At 40.7% G+C, this 20998-nt stretch overlaps 1 protein-coding gene across 4 annotated transcripts in view; it reads left to right on the top strand.

The window, feature by feature from the left end:
• col4a6 (collagen, type IV, alpha 6) overlaps nt 1-20998 on the top strand; it is a 114346-nt gene that overhangs the window by 70447 nt on the left and 22901 nt on the right. For 3 of the 4 annotated variants that reach the window (XM_065950433.1, XM_065950432.1, XM_065950431.1), the window contains exons 5-16: nt 13863-13997; nt 14240-14284; nt 14410-14529; nt 14621-14683; nt 15056-15091; nt 15218-15280; nt 15364-15399; nt 15538-15579; nt 18376-18465; nt 20372-20425; nt 20530-20592; nt 20808-20852. In XM_065950433.1, the coding sequence (XP_065806505.1) occupies nt 13863-13997; nt 14240-14284; nt 14410-14529; nt 14621-14683; nt 15056-15091; nt 15218-15280; nt 15364-15399; nt 15538-15579; nt 18376-18465; nt 20372-20425; nt 20530-20592; nt 20808-20852 (792 nt within the window). Of the gene's footprint in view, nt 1-13862; nt 13998-14239; nt 14285-14409; nt 14530-14620; nt 14684-15055; nt 15092-15217; nt 15281-15363; nt 15400-15537; nt 15580-18375; nt 18466-19122; nt 19212-20371; nt 20426-20529; nt 20593-20807; nt 20853-20998 lie in introns of those variants that run through there. The other variant, XM_065950434.1, reaches the window with a different exon arrangement.

Below are 20998 nucleotides of genomic sequence, written 5' to 3'. Positions count from 1 at the left end.
TTGCCTGCTAATAAGGAATGATCTCCCGCACTCTGCTATACGCTTTGTGTTTCCGAGGGTTACCACACACCTGTTATCTTCTACACAGATTTGTGTCTGATTTATCGTCCAACGGGTGAAATCAGAGTGTATTTTAACTTTCATTTTTTTGACTTTAAATAAACGATCAGTTCAGATATCAATTATTAGAACAGAGGAAACACTAAGAATCAAACGACAGAGGGAGGGAAAAGAGAGACACACACTCAGACAACAAAGAAGAGCAGGAACAAAGGGTGAATAGAGAGGAGGAGGAGGAGAGAGAGTGCAGCAGCGGCTTCCCCTTTTAAAACACGATGAGGGTAAAGTGATAGTGGATGAGTGTCTCGGGTGGGATGGGGAGATAAGAAAACGAGGGATGTACCCCCTCGGCGGGGCCTCTCGATGAAAGACTGCGTCTCTCCGTCTCTGAATTCCTTCATTTTTAATCTTGAAGCAGGTAGAGAGAGAGAGAGAGAGAGAGAGAGAGAAAGAGAGAGGGGTTGGCAGAATGCCTTTTAGGTCAAAACTAGAAGGAAAAGATGCAACACATTAACAGAAATCGTCATGTTTAATATGAAGCAAGCAAAGGATAAAACAGAGTGTTAATGGGGAAGGGTTGTGAGGAAAGAAAGAAGCCACAATATCTAGGTTGACTCTCTCTCTTTAGGGACTGTTAGATGTATTCAAAAACACAGAAAAGGCAGGTAAGTCAGGACTGTGTCAGAAGCCACAAGTTTGGCATTTTCGTGTGTCATCATATTGTACCAAATGTGACCTTATTTTAAGAAGACGCTGAAGCTGTACAGGAGAGCAGGGTTAGAAAACCACAAAGTGTCAAAGTAATCCCAAAGGCTAAGTCATTAGCTGGCTAGTTAGCTAGCTCACCGCAGTGTTTTGCACAATATCTAATTGTTTTTGTGATGGCAGCTGACTGGAGTTGTGTATTTACATGACTAATGAAGAGAAGGCGCGTTAAATGTAGCATGTTAGCTGCTAACCTGCATCCAGCACATTGAAAGAGAGAAGGTTAGAATAGACTGCTGTCCCGTTAATACATCCTGCAGTCTTCTCTGCATGGGAAGCCAACCACAATCCTGACTTAAACGCGTAACCTGCCATGAATAAAATCAATGTGTGGGAAATAGTTAACAAGCTAACACGCTACAAGGACAGCTATACCTGCTCATTAAAGCTAACATCGAAAAAGTACAAATGTATTTTATTGCATGTTAGTACAATAAATCACGCAGCAAAAATCTTCTTGAGATCTCCAAAAAGACAACGACGATACTTGCAGCACAGAACTAAATCTCAATGAAGTCAGCATATGCTTAAATACGCTTTAATTTAAGCATTTAATCGAATTCAAACGCGGTGTTTTGAACAGTCGTCTTGATTACAGGAATGGGTTTGAGAGAGAAAAACTGTTTTTTTTTGTACCAGGCTGTAAACTTGTTATATTCTTCTGCAAAGTTCAGAATTTTAACATGGGGCCTAATGGGGATTGACTCACTTTTGGAGCCGGGCTTAAGTGGCCATTTGAGGAACTACAAGTCCGATAGGCTGATGAAGGAGGACGAGATAAAAAATTTAAAAAAGCAGAGAAGAAAGACGCAACATGACGACGGCACGGAGGCTCAAGATCAGATGGAGGACCCTATATGTTTAGTCGAGCTCACGCACACAGAGACTCTCGCATCGATAGGCTTCGATTGCACACGCGATAATGACAGCCGGCAGCAGAACGACCCCGAGACAAGCAGGGACGACGTCTTTGATCTGATGTCTGTTGTTATCTTTCAATATATCTACAATCTGTCTCTCTCTCTCTCTCTTTACATGTGTAGATATCTTCATGCCTGTGTGTGTCTGACATGTATGATGTATCTACAGGAAGATCTTATCAGCAGAACATCCCTTCACACACACACACACACACACACACACACACACACACACACACTCAGACTCAGACACACTCACTCACACACACACACACACACACACCGACACACACTCCTGGGCCCCTGCATGGCATTTTATCAGGTGGAGGGCCTCCTTTTGAGGGCTGGAGTCTAAATATGGCGGTGGTCTTTGTTTAGGCTTCATCTTTACGGACACACGCACACACACACGATCACACACACTTACACACACACACACACACACACACACACACACAGGCATTTAAGATGACCGTACAGCAGACGTTCTGCCTTCCTTTTGTCCAGAGTGTCTCAACAAACAAAAACAGTCTCCCTTTCTTTCAATCGGCACTGAAAAAAGAGGACAGATTTTTACGTGGCTTTGAACTTCTCTGTCAAACACACACACAAGCAGAACGACACGCAGAGAGAGAGAGGAACACACACACGTACACACACAATACACACACCTGACACTCAAAGCCAGTTCATCCACTCACCAGAGTCTGAGTTTAGTCCAAGAAACGTCAAAGGTCACCGTGAAACAAAAGGGAAGGCTGGTCGAGAAGGTCAGGGGCAACAGGATCACAGACTCCGTGTGTGTGTGTGTGTGTGTGTGTGTGTGTGTGTGTGTGTGTTTAGTTTAGTCTTCACACTTACCTTTCCTTTATTAAACCCTTTTTTTTTCCATCTCTGTATTCTCAACAATCCAAATTTATTTCACCTGCGTGTCTCACTGACTCCTAAAACTTTATTTCACAGTCACATAAAATATAAAAGAATGAGTTAAATTTAAACACACAAACATTTAAAACAGAAGACAGGAGGAAGAAGAGTGGCCAGAATAATGGACGTGAAACAGAGAGTAGAAGAAGAAACCCCAAGTTAAAGGTCTGAATCTGAGACCTGTGGCTGCTTCTTCTCCGTTTGCAGTGCGCTCTACTGCCCTCACATGGCTCCTTTAAGAACTGCAACATCCCAGACATAGAGCAAGACCACTTCTTTTTTTTGTGTGCTGTGTTGTCTGTCATTGTATTTTCATTCTAATAAAACTTATAACATCAAGATTGACGAGAACAAACGAAAATGAAAAGATAACTCATCATTTTTTTCTGTCAATGTTCAATTAGTTGTAAACCTGCTGCTACACGGATCATAATCAGATGTTAAATAAACAGTGTACCCAAATGTGATATCGTTAACAGATGCAATTAGGAGTCATTTGATCTTTGTTTTGTGAGACAGCCCATCTCCGCCAACCTGCAGCACCACTTTTTCTCCTTCTATTAATCTGGTAACTATTTTCCAAAATAAAAGCATATGTGGCCTTTAACTGAGAGAGCTGCCGATTTTTGTTGAAACTTGCCTTAAAGTGGGATGGGCTTTTATTCCAAGTTTTACGGTAAATAAAATGATTCAAATTTGAATTCAAGTCGAAATGTTGTGATGTAGTGTTTGAGTCCCAATAAGTCACACTTTGTCGTCTAATGGTCATTATAGTTTTATCATCTCGACGCTTAACGACACAAAGAGACACAGAGAGGAGGAATCAAAACGTCAGGGTGATGTAACGTGTAACACACACACGCATGCACACGCACACACACACACACACACTTCTACAACAAAACCGGTTATTACTGATTTTATAGCCTCTTGTGATTTGATGATGCTATTTATTTATGACATTTCCACGCACACACACAAATCAAATAATCAAACGGTTAATTTATGGCATTTTGTTTTTTGCTTTCAGCAGCTTTGACTCAATAACTGGCGGTTAAACATGTCGACTCTCATCGCCTTTAGAGATGATAAAAAAGAATAATTCAGGATGTGCTGGTACTTCTGTGTGAATGTCTTCAGGCTTTATTTCTTTGCAAGGTCAGAAAAAAAAAAAAAAAAAAAACCTCACACATGTCAAAGTAGAGCTGTGTGTTTTTGTTGTGTTGGTTTGGCTCCGGCATGCGGAACAGGCGCCTGAAGTCAGTGACACATTGGGATGTATTGGTTCGATTCCAAACCAGTGATCTTTGGTCCATGCCATCAACACTCTCTCCTCCCCCACAGTTCCTGTCTCTTATCAGCTGTAGTTCTGATAAAGGCAAAAATATTTCGAGAATAAAACATAACGATGCAATATTCATATCTCTTAGATAGTCAGATTTAGACGATGTCACTTGTGCTGCTTGGGATTGAGAACTTTTCAGCAGATTGGGTCAATCTCAGAACATATCAGAAGGAGCGGGAATATCTCTGCGTTCTTGTTTTGAATGAGCACCACACACTGAGAGAAAGAGAGAGAGCAGATAAGTGGAGGAGAAAAGTCCCACGTTGCACACACTGATACAGAAAGTATGCACACCAGCACAGAGCACCCACAGGATTCTCAGTCCTTACCTAAAAGAAACACAGCTGGATGGAGCCAGCCTCGGCGCCTTCTGCCGCGTCACACGTTATAAACAATTAAAGCAAAAGAGGTAAAGAAGACAGAAAACATGGAGGTTTTTGCTAACCGCATGTTTGAACATTCCTGCTGAATCACATCTGAAGGATGTCTGTGTTGTCTGTCTTTGTCGTTTTCCACATTCTTGCTTGGCTGTGATTTGTCTGTGAATGGCGCTTCAACGGCTTTCTACGGTCTATTTTAGGGCTTTTATTTTTTATTATGCTTTTATTTTGATAGGACAGTGGATAGAGACGGAAATCAGTGGAAAGGGGCTATGGTCTCTGTACATGGGGGCGTCTGCACTCACCACTAGGCCACCTGCGCCCCCACAGATGTGTTTTTGATGGACGATGCCGACTCAGAGATGGATGAAATTTTTTTTAGAGCATCATCAAAGTTCTCGGACTCCAAATCAATGAATTTTATTTGGTTATTTATGATATGATGTGATGCCTTCATTCCTCAATGTTTTCACTACAATTTTTAAAAATGTGATTAACCACAACTATCTGTTGGAATTTAGCGATTAATCCTGATTAAAAAATGTAATTGTTTGGCAGCCATTGTTAGAATTAAGCTAAGACAGACTTTCCCAACCTTGGGGTCTCCATGTGGGCTCACATGGAATTCAAACGGGGTCGTCTGGAATTTGTATTTATCAATCGATCAATATTAAATACATATCGAAATATATTGAACATAGGCTACTGTTGGCCATAGCCAATGTCAAAACAAGAAACTTGTTGAGTCTCTGTCGGTCTGTCATCCATTGAAGTGGGGTCACGAGCCAGAAAAGGTTGGGAACCTCTGAACTAGGGTAAAAGCAGGTTCATGCCTCTTTTGGGTTATTCTTGAATCGCCTCCATCTTCATTGTTCCTTGGAAGTACTGATTGGTAGGATGTATCTTTTATGTTTGGTTCCCCCAAGAAAGAACCATTTTTATCCATAAAGGAACGTATAATTGACCAACAATGACCCCAGTAATCCCTCTTGGGACCACACAACTGGTAATTAAGCAAGACCCAGTATCCATGCATTGGGTTTCCAAAGGTTAAAACATGCCATACATGCCATTAACACTGCTGTTAGCACTTAAAGGTTATTGTCACCTGAGGCTTATTTTCACCTTGGCCCTAACGACTCCTTTAAAGTAAAGTTTTTAAAGACTTGAGAGGTAAAGAAGTAGCCTCGGATTAAACGTTTTACACTTTTGTTGAAGAGAAAAACCTTCTTTGGTCCACTTTCATCGCTCGTATTGCAACGTATTTAATCTACGACAACAACCAAACCAAGTTTAATAGCATACTCGCACATTGTGTTTCCTCCTCACACTGTAGCTTACTTTTCTGTCTGACAGCTGAGAAAACAGGTCACGTTTATGACGTCATCACCGTGGGACAGTGGGGGCCTGCTGACCACTAAGTGGGTTTTTATTGGAGGGGAAAGCACCTGGTGATAAGAGGGAACAGGTTGTTTGTTTTAATGGCGGCCATCAGCACAAACAGATGAGTCAGAGGAGCAGAGGAGGCTGGGAATCAGACCGAGGCAGAGAAAACAAGACGAACCCAACGTGTGAATGGAATGATGGTGTCTCCTTCAACTGATTAACATGATCTTGGTCTCGAGACCACCTTTTGTAGGTCGGAATTGAAAGCATTTTTACTCAGTCACAGATAGGGTGGACTTCAGATTTAAAATCAAGTCCGGTCACAACCACCACTGGTAGGCTATTTTTATCACATCATTACTGGGGTTAAAATGAAAACACCTCACCTAAAAGAACAAATAACTTTAATCCATTCCTAAATTTGATTTTTATCCCCCAGTTACCGCCCAAACCTTCCCGGTGTTATGGTCGAAGTGAGGAACACACCCCCGGAACACAAGATGGTTTTTTGATGATTTTTCATTGATATTTATGGTCTTGGTCTCGCCTCAGTCTCAATCCCTAAATGTCTTGGTCTTGTCTTGGTCTCGATCCCTAAATGTCTTGGTCTTGTCTCAGTCTTGATCCCTAAATGTCTTGGTCTTGTCTTGGTCTCGATCCCTAGATGTCTTGGCCTTGACTCTGTCTCGATCCCTAAATGTCTTGGTCTTGTCTTGGTCTCGATCCCTAAATGTCTTGGCCTTGACTCTGTCTCGATCCCTAAAGGTCTTGGTCTTGTCTTGGTCTCGATCCCTAAATGTCTTGGTCTTGTCTCCGTCTTGATCCCTAGATGTCTTGGTCTTGTCTCGGTCTTGATCCCTAAATGTCTTGGTCTTGTCTCGGTCTTGATCCCTAAATGTCTTGGTCTTGTCTTGGTCTTGATCCCTAAATGTCTTGGTCTTGTCTCTGTCTTGATCCCTAAAAGTCTTGGTCATGTCTCGGTCTGGAAGTATTCTGGTCTTGGGAATGTCTTGGGAAAAAGAAAGTCCTTTTTCCCATATCAATCAAATAGTCTTTGATGTTAATGACCTGGGTATGTTGTTTAGTGTGTTATTTTTATTCAAAAGAAAATACATCCTTCTTGATGAACTGAGAAGAACTAACACATATATGTTAATTTGTAGTGTTAGTGGTTTCCAAGTTTTCAATGGGATCAGCTTTATCTATTTCAAACAAAGGACAGTTAAAACTTTTTTATTGCTAAACTGTATTCAAAAGGCCAAAAACAAAACCACCAGAACCGATGTTTTGGATTTATATTAAGATAAAGAAATACTTCAGAGGACTTCCTCATTAACAGTGAATGGAAACAAAATCCAAAGTCATAAACTGCCGATATCAGATTTCCGTCCTTCCATCTGTCGTCATTAAGACACAGGAAAAAAACAGTCTTTACTTGATGCTTCATAAAAGTCTGCAGGAGATGAAAGGAAAGCTAAAAGCCATGAAGGATCCGACCATGCCTCGTTCTAAACATTGGGACACCCAGGAAATGGAGCGTAACTCTGAAGGGGCTCAGATGTTTGGCGCAAACAGTTCAACATGTGCAGTGTTTGCTGTTTCTTGTACATGGACGGGGACTCTGGTGGATAACACACTTTAAGGCTACATTTTCTGCCATCATGAGTCCAGTATTGGTATAAGATATAGAGATATATACATAAAACTGATAAACAGGAAGTAAAATCTGGAAATATGGACCAATTCCCAAATTCAGCTGAATGATCATGTTTTTTAATAGAAGTTTAAAGGCAAAGTTCTACACTTAAGTTGGTATCCAATTTGCCAGAAATTTTGAAGAGTCTTGCAGAATCTGAGGCCACCAAAATTCTGTCCAGTAAACAAACCAGTACTGGCACCCATTTGAATTTTATTAACAAACTTGGAAATCCAAAGTGAAACAATGAAACACAGCCACTTGGAAGTTTGTGAAATAGTCACAGAATTTAATCTATAGAATTTAGGTACTTGCAAATAAGCATCCAATTTTTCTTACTTGAGTAACTGCGACCTCTGGATTATGTACTACCTAGTTGTGGCAGTTTCCAATGCAAAGCTTCATCACTGACGTTATTGACCATTGTCTTTAGGAAAGGCTAACCAAGTCGTTTTGGCCCCTTAACCAACCTGCAATGCATTTTCTTCTCAAACTGCTTTCAACAAACATTCTGATTTGGTTATAGTTTGGTAAGGTTTGGGCACCAACACCTCTAGGTCTCAACTTTCCCTTTTGGTTGCAAACAGATGAACACAACATTGGGCCAACTTGATAAAAGTCCTGTGTTGGTGTGATCCTTCCATCCTCCCTATCCCCCTCCTTATCAGTTGGAAACACATGCAGTGCGTGTCCTTATGCACAAAACTGAAAACAACTTATTTGACTATCTAAAAAGCTGCTGAAGAGAAGAGATTGGGGATATTCGGTACAGGCTTGATTGCATCTTTGCCACCCAACTGGAAGTATTTGATAAATTCCAACTTGCCCACATTTAAAGATAATGAGTGTTCTCAGTGTTTTTCTTCTTTTCATAGTTACAGTATAATCACTCATCCTGAGCAGGACAAACATTATCTGAGATAAACCAAGATGTTTGGGATCACAGTCTGATAGCTGGAGGGGATGGGAAGGGAAAAAGATGAGACAAGCTAAACATTCCCATCTAGAGGACATTTCCCAACTTTCTCTCTTGTGTGTGTGTGCAGACCGGTGTGAGAGCTTTTAGTTAGTGTTTTCACTTGTTTCATCTTTAACAGCATCAAAAGTGCCGTCCTTTGAGCACACTTTGTAGCCATCGCTCTGAACCTCTGGTAGACAGCGTTTGAGGTTTTGCCGACTCATGTGTGTGTTGTCAAACTGTAATTGGGTTATCAAACCGCCTCACTGGTTAAACTTGCACCCAAAGTCTATTTGCCAAACCGCCCAACCCCTCGCCTCCACGATGCTCCCATCACTGGCCCCCAGTGAGCATGTGGTGTGACAGCTAAAATCTTCCCCCCTAGCAGACTCGGTACTCAAAACAATGCACCCCGATAAATCCTCAGAGGGCCCGAGGGTGTGTGTTCATGTTTCTATGCGCGTGCATTCATGGACAACACACACACACGCTGATTTTCACATGCATGCTGGCTAGAATCTGTCTGTCCAAGCACTCTCCTCCATCAGGAAGTGAGGTCGGCCTGATGGGAGCGGTAAGTCCAGAGAGCTTAGCGGCCCAGAATAGGCCCCATTGTGCCCTTTGTGCTGGAGGGGATTTGGGCCTACAAACTGACCAGTCTGCTGGAAGGTGATGAGGATGGAAGGTCTGGAAGAGCCGGCTGGAGACCCGACGGGCGGGCATGAAAACAGACTGGGATGCCAACTGGCAAGGGGGTCAGGACTCAGGGAGACGACGGCAGGGGGGCAGACTGATCTCTGATAAAAATTGTCTCCATGTGACTAAAAAACAAAATATGTTGTTTGTTTAAGTTGTAAAAACCAGATTTGAACAATTTGGAAATTATATTTGTATACTTCACATAACTACATTAAAAGATTGAAAAAAAAATAGATAATTGGAATCCTCCACTACCTAAAACAAATAAATACCTCCAAGGGTTGAAAAGGGTTGCCTTCCAAAAAAACTACCAAACCTCTACAGAGCTTTTTAGCCTCTTTTCGCACGTTGTTTTGGGTTTACTGCACATTCAATGTTTGGCCGCTCTAAGAAAAGCTACTACATGCTATTTGCTCAAATGTTGGGACTAGCTTGTGGAGAAAGTCGAACTTAAGCCTTTAAAGAACAAGTTAGTGGAGACCAAACTAGAGATCATCAGGATTTTTAATATTGAATTAGTCCTCATCAGATGGTTGGAAATATGACTCTGAAAAATTATGTTTAATGCTGCTGAATCCAAAGCAAGAACAACTTTCTGTTATTACAACTGTATAAACTTGTTTTGAGTTATTCTGCCCTCTAGTGACCAGAAAGACATTGTTGCAGCTTTAAGGGTTGGCACAGATAATAGAAACATGGATAATGACGCTAATGCTCTGATAGTTTAAAATAAGTTTTTATTTAATCATATTTTATACAATTTGTTTGAATAACAACATATCTAGGGTTTTAGTAAACGTATGTCTAAAAGTGCATCCTTCACAATTTGCAGTTTAAGTACAGAGGTCATTGAAGGTCGGTGACCTGTGTAGAAAGATAGATCACCACCCAGTGGTCACTTTCAGAAACACCTCTGAGCCAGCATAATCTGATGTGACTTAACAGAGCTGTATTTTGTCTTTACTGCTGTTTTTCCCCTTTTTTGTTCCCTTTCATCCCTTCCCTTTCATCTCTCCTCATTCCCTGTGATCTCTACTTCTGCAGGCTGCATTATATAATTCCATGCCATTTTAGGGAATAAACAGAGATGGTCTCATCCATAAGGAACTTATCTGACTTCCTGCTTTAGACTCTCTGACACTCACATCTGACCATGAAAGAGATTCTTCACAATTTCATTTTACTGGCTGTTTTTCAAATGTATTAGCTTTTTATATCCCTGAAAAGTCTCTTTTTCATAGCCATACATTTAGGAAGGAGGAAGAAGAAATCTATTTTTCAGCATGAGTTGGACACCAAGCCTTCTTTCACCTTAACTCACCTCTCACCTCTCCCCTTTGACATAACACCAGAAAGACAGAGTATCCAGCCGAGTCTTTGAAAGTGACCCCCCCGTAACCTGAAAGTAGATACTAGAAAGCTGTCAGAGCCTTTTGACGAGATAACCTAACAACCTCTCTAAGCATGACTCTTTTCTGGAGTATATTTGTGTACAAACACAGATAGACCCGAGCAGGCTGCAGGGAGAACTTAAGTCAGTTAACTACAGGTAATGAGAAGGAGTGATGGCGGACGAGACATGAGAAAAGGTGAGACATGAGAGAAAGTGGGACCTCTGCATATTTTTCCCCGGGTGAAACCAGGTGTGAGTGCGAGCTGCGAGGCCAGACAGCTCCGGCAGGCTTGCCTTTTACCCGGCACCAGCCCTGTCATTAGTGTTACCTGCCTTCCCCCAAGGCCACGAGGGCTGCATCCTGAACTAACACTCACAGTGTGGTCAAGGCTAACGCAGGATCGCTGTCACAAAAAGCAAGACTGAGTCAGAAAGCTGTCAAAGCTGATCCAAGGATATAATGCAAGTAATGTTTGAATTAATTTAAAGACCAGATTAGTTAATTATGTATTATCTGATCTACAGAGTCCCTCTGCACCTTTAAGAAAAAGCTAAAGACCCAGCTCTTTCATGAATAGCTACTAACTTAATGATGATGGTCTCCATATTATTGATGATGATGATGGTTGTGACGATGGTTTTTGTTTGATAACGATGACTTATAAGATGGTTTCTATACTGATCTCTCAAGAACTGCCCTCAATGTTGTGCTTTGCCTCTGGTCACTTCCTGTCAGCACCTGTGTGTCCAATCAGACTCAAAGCTGATCGTTTGCTCTTACTGACATTGTTCCCTTTTTTCTAGATCCTTGCTTGTGTTGTTCTTACTCTCTGATGTACGCCGCTTTGGATAAAAGCGTCTGCTAAATGAATTGTAGAATTGTAGAATTATGTGGCCATACAAAATCTAACATAAAGTTTAGACAGCCACAAGATGGAATTTGTGCAAGGTTGTACATTTTAATGCAAATGGTTTTGATGCTAAACTCCACCTGCCTGTAATCCCCGCAGGCTAAAACAAATGCTAAAGATTCTTAATTATACTGGTATTTGACCTTCTCTATGATACCTACCTGACGTAAGATTAGCTATTTCACAAGGTGAATTATTTTGTGTCTACAGGCAGAGCAGACACATACTGTACGTATAGGACCAGGTGTGGAATAGACTTTTACCTTCTTTTTCTTTATTGTGTGTATGTATGTGCATGGAGGTAATAGAGGGGTGTGTGAACCTTTGCCATGAGTGTAATGAAAGGTGTGCGTTTGTATGTATGTCAGTGGAAATGAATTATGAGTGCATGCATCGCTCTCTGTGGGGTTTTAAACTTTCCCCTTAACTTCCCTTATATTCTACCTTTCAATATAAGAGCATAATTAGGTTACATGAGGGCCAATTTAAAGGTGTTGAGAGCATCGTAAAGGAACATCCTCGGAAATATACGATCAGATACATGCAAGCATTTACATGCATGTCAGCACTTTAAATATACCTATAAATGTACATCTGTGGCAATGTTTTACTTCCTCCATTAAGTTTACTGGGTGACGTCTTTATGGATGAATTTATGAGCACTAGTATACAAACATATTCATGCTCAACTTGCCACATTTACCCAAAAGTAAAGTCAGTCTGTTTGATATTGAAGTATGATCCTTTTTGAATTTGACTATAAAAGCAATAATTAACGAGGTTTCATCCCGTCTGAATCACGTCGTTCAAATCCTCTGACTTTCCTTTGACCTGAGCGCAGACATCTGTCTCCTCTCTCCCTGCCCTGTTATACTGCTACAAATATAAGCTAATGGCAGGTTGTCAGTAGTGTAGATGTGTGTGTGCGTTTGTTAATTGAGGGATTCCATTCAGCCAGTAAAATCAACACAAACCCACCTGCTTGTGCTAGTTTGTCTTTCTACTGCCCTCATGTGGTTGAAAATGGATGTGTAGCCCTTTAGCATGCATCACGAGTCCATTTCTATCCAAAAAAAAAAGGTTTTATTCTCTTTTCTCTCTAACGACCCAAATTAATATCATTAACATTTACAAAAAAATGCTATTTTCTTGTGATTTTGAAACTATGTACACCTCCACAGTAGCAGTTTTTTTTTTCCTGCAGACCACCATCTGAGCCCACATGCCCCTACATGCCTACATAAAAACACTTCACCAACCCTCTGAGATTTCGGATTGTGAAGCAAGCGCAAGTGTTGCAGGAAAAAAAAAAAATCACAGCTGGGTTTTTCCCGCCCGGACTTGTCCCCCGTCTCGTGTAAACAAACCAATGAAATCCACAACACAAAGACACAAAATGGCTTCCCCCGGCAATTTGTTCGCAAGTGTTTCTGGGCCTCGATTGCTCCCTCATCAGGTGGATTATGTTGTGTAATTGGGGCTGTAGATGAAAGAGGGGAGAGAATGAAGACACTGTTTTTATACTTGATTAGATGCAGAAAGTAACATACGAGGTTAAAACTGAAGTGGTCTTAAGGATAGACCCTGAGGTGCTTATTTAGATTTTTTACGGATCGGGTGATACTTAAAACTTTACCTACAAATATCTTTAATTCTCATGAAATAAAAAGGATAAGAAGTAAAGGATACGGCTGATGTCATTCTACATTTCTATAACTTGTCATTGCATTCAAGACATTGGTATTTCTTCAATATTCAAAGATCATTGTCTTCAGCCGTCAAAGCCTACTAAGACTGCTTGGGCCGAACTGAACCAGGATTGTCCGGTTTACAAAGGATTGCCTGTATGTGACCCCAGCTATACCTGCCTTTACCGTAACATTACTTGGCCTTGCTCCTGTCTCATAGAAACCGTGGCAGCTGCACCGGAACTAGCTTATCTATCCCACTTCAAGTAAAATTTGTATCACAAGATTTTCGACTGAGTTGAGAACACTTACTTACATCTTACCGCTGGAAAGTCTTCCATCTTGTTTGAATTGGTGTCCAATACATCTCTGAATATTAATATATTGATAATTTATAATGTCCTTTTTGCCACTAAGAATGCACTGGATGGATCCTTCATGGCCAGGGAAAAGTAGGACACATTTGTCAGCCGCATTTGAAGGAGCCTTTTCGAAATGCTGAGATGTAATTAGTCTTTAATTTTTGTGCATTTACTCCAGTGCCACCTTGTAGCAAAGCCACCTTTTATAGCCCAGGATGGACAAACCGAACAGAGGCACTGTGGTTCTCATTCATGTTTTGGATGTACAGGTTTTGTCTGTTGGAATGCAATCTGCATCATTACCACTGGAGGCCGCTAAAGCAAACACACTCCTCTTTGTAAAATAACCTTGTCTTTTCTCTCCTCTCTCAGGGTCGTCCTGGGGCTCTCGGGGAGGTTGGACAGAGCGGAGCTGAGGGACAACGTGGGTCTGTGGGGCCTATGGGGCCTAAAGGAGAGAAGGGCCACATCGGACTGAAAGGACCATCTGGCCCTAAAGGAGACAAAGTGGGTGTTAAAGATCTGTACATGATTCATAATATGATCAAATATGAAACCTTGAGCAATTAGAATAATGCTACATTTATTCTTTGAATTGATTCATTGATTTTTATGTGTTGATGATGCTCAATTTGCAAGGATATCAATTCAAACTGTCTGCAACAATCAAGCAGTAATGCATTTTCACCACTAGGTGTAGCTATTCATACTGATTTTAAATTGACACAATTGATTATGTCCTCATTCAGGGACCAATGGGAGTGCCTGGATTCCAAGGAAACGATGGAGTACATGTAAGTAAACCAGAAACAAAAGTCAGAGTCGAGTTCACATTGTGATATAAACAATAATCCCCCACAGCCCCAATCAGTTCGTGTTCTTGATGAGTACACATCCCCCCTGTTCTTGATCTCTTCAGGGTCACCCTGGTCAGCAGGGCAGCAGAGGACCATCAGGATTTGATGGTTGTAACGGGACTAGAGGAGAACCTGGAGATTCCGGCTTTGGAATAGGAAGACCTGGAAGTCCTGGATTTGCTGTAAGGACAAACTCCAATTCCTCTTTTTATTATTGGTCTGGGATTTTAGAGAATTTACAGTTGATTCTTACGGTGGTCGTTCTTCCACCAGGGACCTACTGGGCCGAAAGGACAGAAAGGAGAGCCGCGATTCGTCTCAGAAAACAGACAATCGGTTCGTAACATGTTAACTCACACATTTGTGTTTTGTATTTTGGTCTTTTAGCTCATGCTACATTTATGCACCTTCAGATTTTCTTTCTATGAGTCCGTCACATCCTGACCTTGCATCTTTCATTTCTTTAGATTTACTTTCTACCTTCCTGCACTCATTTGTGTCCTGCTCAGTTCTTGTATCTCAATAGTCTGACCTTCCCTCCTTTCATCCCTCCCTTTCTCGATTCCTTCTTTTACCGTTCAACATTTTCATTGTCATAAACTGTGTTTCCTTTATGTTTTACAAAGCACTTGTTTTAGCATTGCTGTGCAACAAGTCAAATCCATTACTTCTTTTCTATTAACCTGTTTATTTTCCTCCTTTATGTAGAGTTTCCCAGGTCCACCAGGAGCCAACGGTCAACCTGTAAGACTTTCTCCACTCTCTATTCAAAAATATTCTTACAATTGATACTTTATGAAACATTTGACCATTATTAAATTGCCAGAATTTATTTTTTTAAAAGTGACATGTAAATGTCTTTCTCTGCAGGGAATCAGAGGTCCTGATGGTGCACGTGGATATGTTGGTCCAAGCGGGCCCGATGGTTTCCCTGTATGTAAACCTATATTTCTTGTTTTTTTTTTGTTTTTGACTGTATCTACAAAATCAAGTCTAAAACAATCATCTGTTTTTAGGGCCCACCCGGTCCTCCTGGTCCCCCAGGGCTCATGGTATGTATAAAATATTTTCACTACATTCTGTTATAAAGCAATAAGCAGACATTAGGAATGAATATTGCCTCAATTTTATTATTGTATGTTATTGTGTTTGTTTCTCCGAATACATTTTTTGGTGACTCTTGTCTTTAGGGGAGCCGTAGTGACGGATATCAAGGAGAGAGAGGAGACAAGGTATGGTTTGTTAACTGAAGCGCTCACATAGACTCATTTATCTGTAGGTATAAAATCACTCACAGAAAACGGCCTTTGATAATTCAACTTTAAACATACATCTTAGCAGGGGCGTGTCCAGACTTTTTTGGACTGGGGTGGCCCAAATGGGGGACTGACTTTTGCAGGGGTGGCCTGAAGTGTGATGTGCGCACAAAAAAAAAAAACACAGATAAATATTGATCATTCACCTTTTCTAAATTCACCTATCATATATACTTTCTAACATGGGATAATGGCAACATTAGCTTAATTTTGAATGACACATGAAAGACGATTAATGTTCAAACTCACAAGTTAATGTACTTAAAAAATGTGCATGCAGACTTCTGAAAGAATTGATTAGAATTATTTTTTTTGAGTTAATTGTGTTTGATTTTCAAGCAGTTTTGGTTTCTACACTTTCTCTCCCACTCCCTTAAACATTAGCTTTAGCATTAGCTTTAGTCTTGCACATCACAACAGCAGTCTTAGAGGGCACTAGCTGTGTCCTATGTGTGTGTACATGAGCGTGTATCTATGTGTGTTTTGCACGCCTCCGTTAATGCCTTGTTCGTTGAATGGATTGGTTGGACATAATACTGCACATGTTCAAAATCTGACTGGTGGTGGCTTGGCAACTTCTGCGCTTCTTCCGTCCAACACATTCATTAATAACCCCTCCTTCCCTCTGTTACCCCACCCCCTCCCTGCATCACTCCCCCCATCCTCCTCTCCTCTACAAACCCCTTATTGACACCACTACTGGACTGTTTATTGCATCTGTTTCCTGTATGATAAAAAAATAATCACATGAACCTCTATTTGATTCAGTCTGGTTTGTTCTTTTCGAATAATCCAACATGCCACTGAGACAAGTCGCAAACGCACTCACTGTGCTTCATTCTGGGTCACAATCCAATTCTTTAAGGACCCATTTGTCCAATTTACTACTACTATTAACTTGATCAATTCAAAATCATCTTTAAAAATATGAATAGTGAGTTGTCCAGTGGCATCACAAACTTGTTTCCATCACTGTTGAGTGACAGTTCAGAGATTGAATTGAAGTTTTTTTTCTCCTTAAAGGGATCGAATGTTGAGATAATTCCCCTTACGTCAAGAGAATAAATCCTAACACAGAACCCTGAACTTTGATTAAAACTTCAATGTTTAAATCTCTGAGCTGTCACCCTGGAGGACGATCTATGAACTGTAACAGGGTGCTGGAATCACTTGCTCCTACTTCTCACATTGCACTACAACCTCTCTTTACTCACGGGCATTTGATGGTGAACCTTTTGGGATATGTAATGCATTTTTTGCCTGCTCTTTTGACTCCTAAAACCCCATCCATCCATCCATCCACCCGACCACCCATCTCATTTTTTTAAACAATCACACAACAGTACTAACAGTCATCTTCCTCACACACTGCATGCGTGTTATGCTCAACCAAAACCCTCCAACACTGAACTCAAGGAAGATTCAGGGTTAATTTAAGTATGAGATCAGCTGGATATACAGTTAGCCTGTTCAAATACATTTCTGTCAGTGTGGCTCTCCTTTACCGATGGAAGAAAAAATAAAAACTACTTCAAATTGATCAATTATTGACTTTAGGAAAAAGTATCCCTGAACTCTCGTTTCCTCTTTTCTCTTTATCTCAGTCTATTCTCTGTTCTTCACTTTTTATGCGTACCTTCATATTTTCTCCTCGTTGTATTAATTTGCTGCCTTTACCTTTTTTTCATTTCATTTCGGTGTTTTGAAACAAAAACATCCCAATGGAATAGGCACATCTGATCTTACTGAAGGGCATTTATATAAACTATGCAGGAAGTCTGTTAATATGATTAATGTAAAAAAGTGCAACTCTTTGATAACCTCAAAGCAGGTTTTTGCCCCTCCCCCCAAGGATGGCTGGACCCCAGGTTCAGAACAAATGTCATGGACAATGCAATGACAAAACAAAATTGCAAGATTGATACTACAGAACCAGAGTTATCAGCCTTTTCATTCAAAGCATATTTATCATCCCTGTGAAAAACTGACACGCACAATGCAACTCAATAACTGAAACAGTAGTTAAGTTTGAGATTGAGATGTTTTAGCTTGGTTGATCAAGCTAAAACTAATTGCTGGCCTCATGCAGAGATGCTAGCAGATATGTGGTTGGTGCATTTTCTTTCCAACTAACCGATTTTTTTCTGTAAACCCCGAAAGCTGCTGATTGAAGGGACAACCCTTAGGGCAATTGATATCCTTCAGCATTCTGTGGAGCCCTAAAAAGATTTTAGTAGCCAGTATTTATATAAACTTATACAACTTTTTGTTTTACATATGCTATAGTACTCCCCAAGACCTAGACATGTAAAAATATTTAATGTGTAAAAGCAGTAGAGTTTTCCCTTTTTGGCTCCCACAACTGCAAAAGCAAAATCTCCAATTTCTGAGTGTAGTCAAAGGTATATAAAAACAAACCTGAAGCCATTTTGCTTTATCTTGAAAGCTTTCCCAAAAGACTCGAGTCTGTCGTGCCTTTTGATCAATTAAAGTTCAGCATTTTATTGTACATAATTTTGGCCATGTAGTTTATTTACGTATTTTCTATCAATTTTTTTTTTCAACCTTCTGAGTTTTTTTTCCCTCTCCTTTCTCCTCCTCTTATTTATATCTACTTCTATTTCCGCCTTTTTATCTTCATGTTTCTCCTCCGCCCCTCCCTCCAACACGAATGATTGGCTAATGCTTTGTTATGTGTATTTCGGACTCCAGGGCGACGTGGGTCTTCCTGGACCCAGTGGTACTCCTGGCGACGGGTCACTAAGAAGCGAACAAACTCTCACTATCTACAAAGGAGACAAGGTAACAATGCAAGGGAAGGCTAGGAGCTGTGGCTATAACGCTTCTCAAACATAAGACACACACACACACACACAAAGAAACGTGGATGTGGTGGGGTCTCAATTTGAAAGTGGTAAATAGAAGGTCAGCAGGCTGTTAACCAGAAACTAAAAGGTAAAATAGGAAGAGGAGCAGTGATTGCAGCAAACTTTACAGCCAGGTTGAGGAGTAACGGTTGGCGCAGAAAGTGAGGAGGAGACTTTGGATAGAGGCGGAGGAGAGGTTGGTCCCACAGCCCATAAAAAAGGATGAAAAGCTTCAGAAACTCTACAGTAATTATTCTTTGATGTAAAACTGAACTTTCTGCCTCCAAAGATTTTTGGAGACTTAGAAAAGCTTATGAGCTGCAGAAACTAAATTTATACCAAGAACAACCTCTCATCATCAACCCTGAAGTTCCTCGCTCCTCTCCCCTCCTCTGGAGACCAAGCCCTTCAGTGGCTCAATCCAAGTTCACATGGAAGCCGTCCTCCAGTCCCATATTATCTGTCTTTTCCCCAACGACTTCCCCGTTGCTTTTCTGCTGGCGGGACCCACCTTACCTTGTTTCACCCTCTCCTCGACGCCCAACGAACAGAGTAAAGACTTCTCTCTTCCTCGGTTACATAATCCAGGGTGACGTGGGCATGCCTGGTGACCCCGGACAACCAATGATCAATGGCATAGTGGAGTTTATGGGTTTACCCAAAGGAGACAAAGGAATGCAGGTTTGTTGGAAATTGCAATTCTTCTAATAATCAACATTCAAATACAGAGCAGGAAGGCCTACACTGTGTCAAAGATGCACAACCTTGCATCAGTTTAGCCATATGCCCTTAATCCCAATCTTTACAAGTGTTCTCTACTATAAGCAATATATTGATGGTATTCCAAGATTTGGTACAGTAACGCCAAAATGTGGATAAATTAAATTACATTGTTTGCATCTCGTTTTCAACATACTTTTGAAAATCCACTTGAGACTTAAATCCAATTGATGCTTGCAATAAAGGGAAACAGGAAAGGAACCCAACAAGGATGTTGGTTAGGGTTATGGTTCAAGAATCCCAAGGTTACATTGGTTTGCTCCTTCCAAATTGGGAGTGACTTGCCAGAGCAAAAGAGTTCAAATATCTTCAGATCTTGATAGATTATAAGATGGATTCAGCCAAACGGCAAAATCTTTATTTCCCAGTCCATCTACAAGATAGACTTGAGAAGAATTCCGTGGGTGCCCCCTGGTTGAGCTTAAAAATGTTGGAATACACAAAAATCCAGTGTCTGTCCAAAAAATAGGAAATGCAATGTACACATAAATAAGTGAATGGGATATAATGGACTCCAAGCTTGCAGTGACTTTGAATGGGCATGTCCATCTAGGATGATTTCCCATGATAGACCCAGAACTTGCTAAAGAGACTATCTATCCCTGCCTGGGAACACCAACTGATCCACCAAAGAATGCTGGCGATCTTACCTCGCTCATCATCCTTCCAATGTGCTCCAACCCTGGAAAAGCAGAAGAGAATTGATGGATGCATAGATTTGTGAGACCACTACATTTCAGTCGGTATTGTTTGAGTAATTAGAGGAAAAGGCCCACCATAAACATCAAAGCTGGCACTCTGCCGTGGTGTTGCTTTCCATGAAGATGAAAAGATACCAGATCATCTACCCCCTACTTGATTTCAAATCAATACTTCTTTTCACCAATCTATACTGTTTGCATAGTTCACAAAGGTAAGTTTATGTGCATAGAATGTGAAAAAAATAATTAAAGAAATGAAGATACATTTATTCACTAAATTGTTATCATTTAATTTTTGTCCCTGCAAAATCGTGGCACTCTAAAGTTTACCTCTGATTTCTCTATGTTTTTTTCTCAAAGGGTGAAGAAGGCCGAAAGGGTGTCAGAGGATACACTGGCGGTCCTGGCCGGCCTGTAAGCATTTCTCTTGGACTTTGGAGATAGTATATGAACCTTATTAATTGAGATTCTTAGAAACAGTAGCATAGTTAAACCTTCTTGTTTGCTTGTTTTTTTAGGGACCTTTTGGCTATCGTGGTGAACTTGGAGAGAAAGGCATTCCAGGTTACCCTGGTGGAAGAGTAAGCCCGAACAGTTTGTTTTAAAGTGATATTAGAAATTAGGTACAAAGAAATAGGAATATACCATGTTTTATGAATCCTTGCCAATCAACATAGTGGATATACCCTAGCAAATATGTCTTACCCTATTGTATTTAGAAGCATATCTGTTGTTGTCTCACCTTTCCTTTTCCTGTTCATCTGTGGTGGATGTCATCTTGGATTACACTACACAGGGTGCTCCTGGTTTTAATGGACCTCCTGGTGGTCCAGGACAACAGGTAGACCTTCATAATACTGTTACCAAAATATATTTTACTATATCCTACTCACTGCTCCCCAAGTCCAATAAAGTTCAAGACACTCAAGTGTGAACTATAAATCTGTTATAGTTAATAATTGTTAATGTGATGAAGATGATGCCCCC

Source organism: Labrus bergylta, chromosome 22 (genome assembly GCF_963930695.1).
Source record: "Labrus bergylta chromosome 22, fLabBer1.1, whole genome shotgun sequence".
NCBI classification, from domain to species: Eukaryota; Metazoa; Chordata; class Actinopteri; order Labriformes; family Labridae; genus Labrus; species Labrus bergylta.
This window is presented reverse-complemented; position numbering and strand designations above follow the sequence as displayed.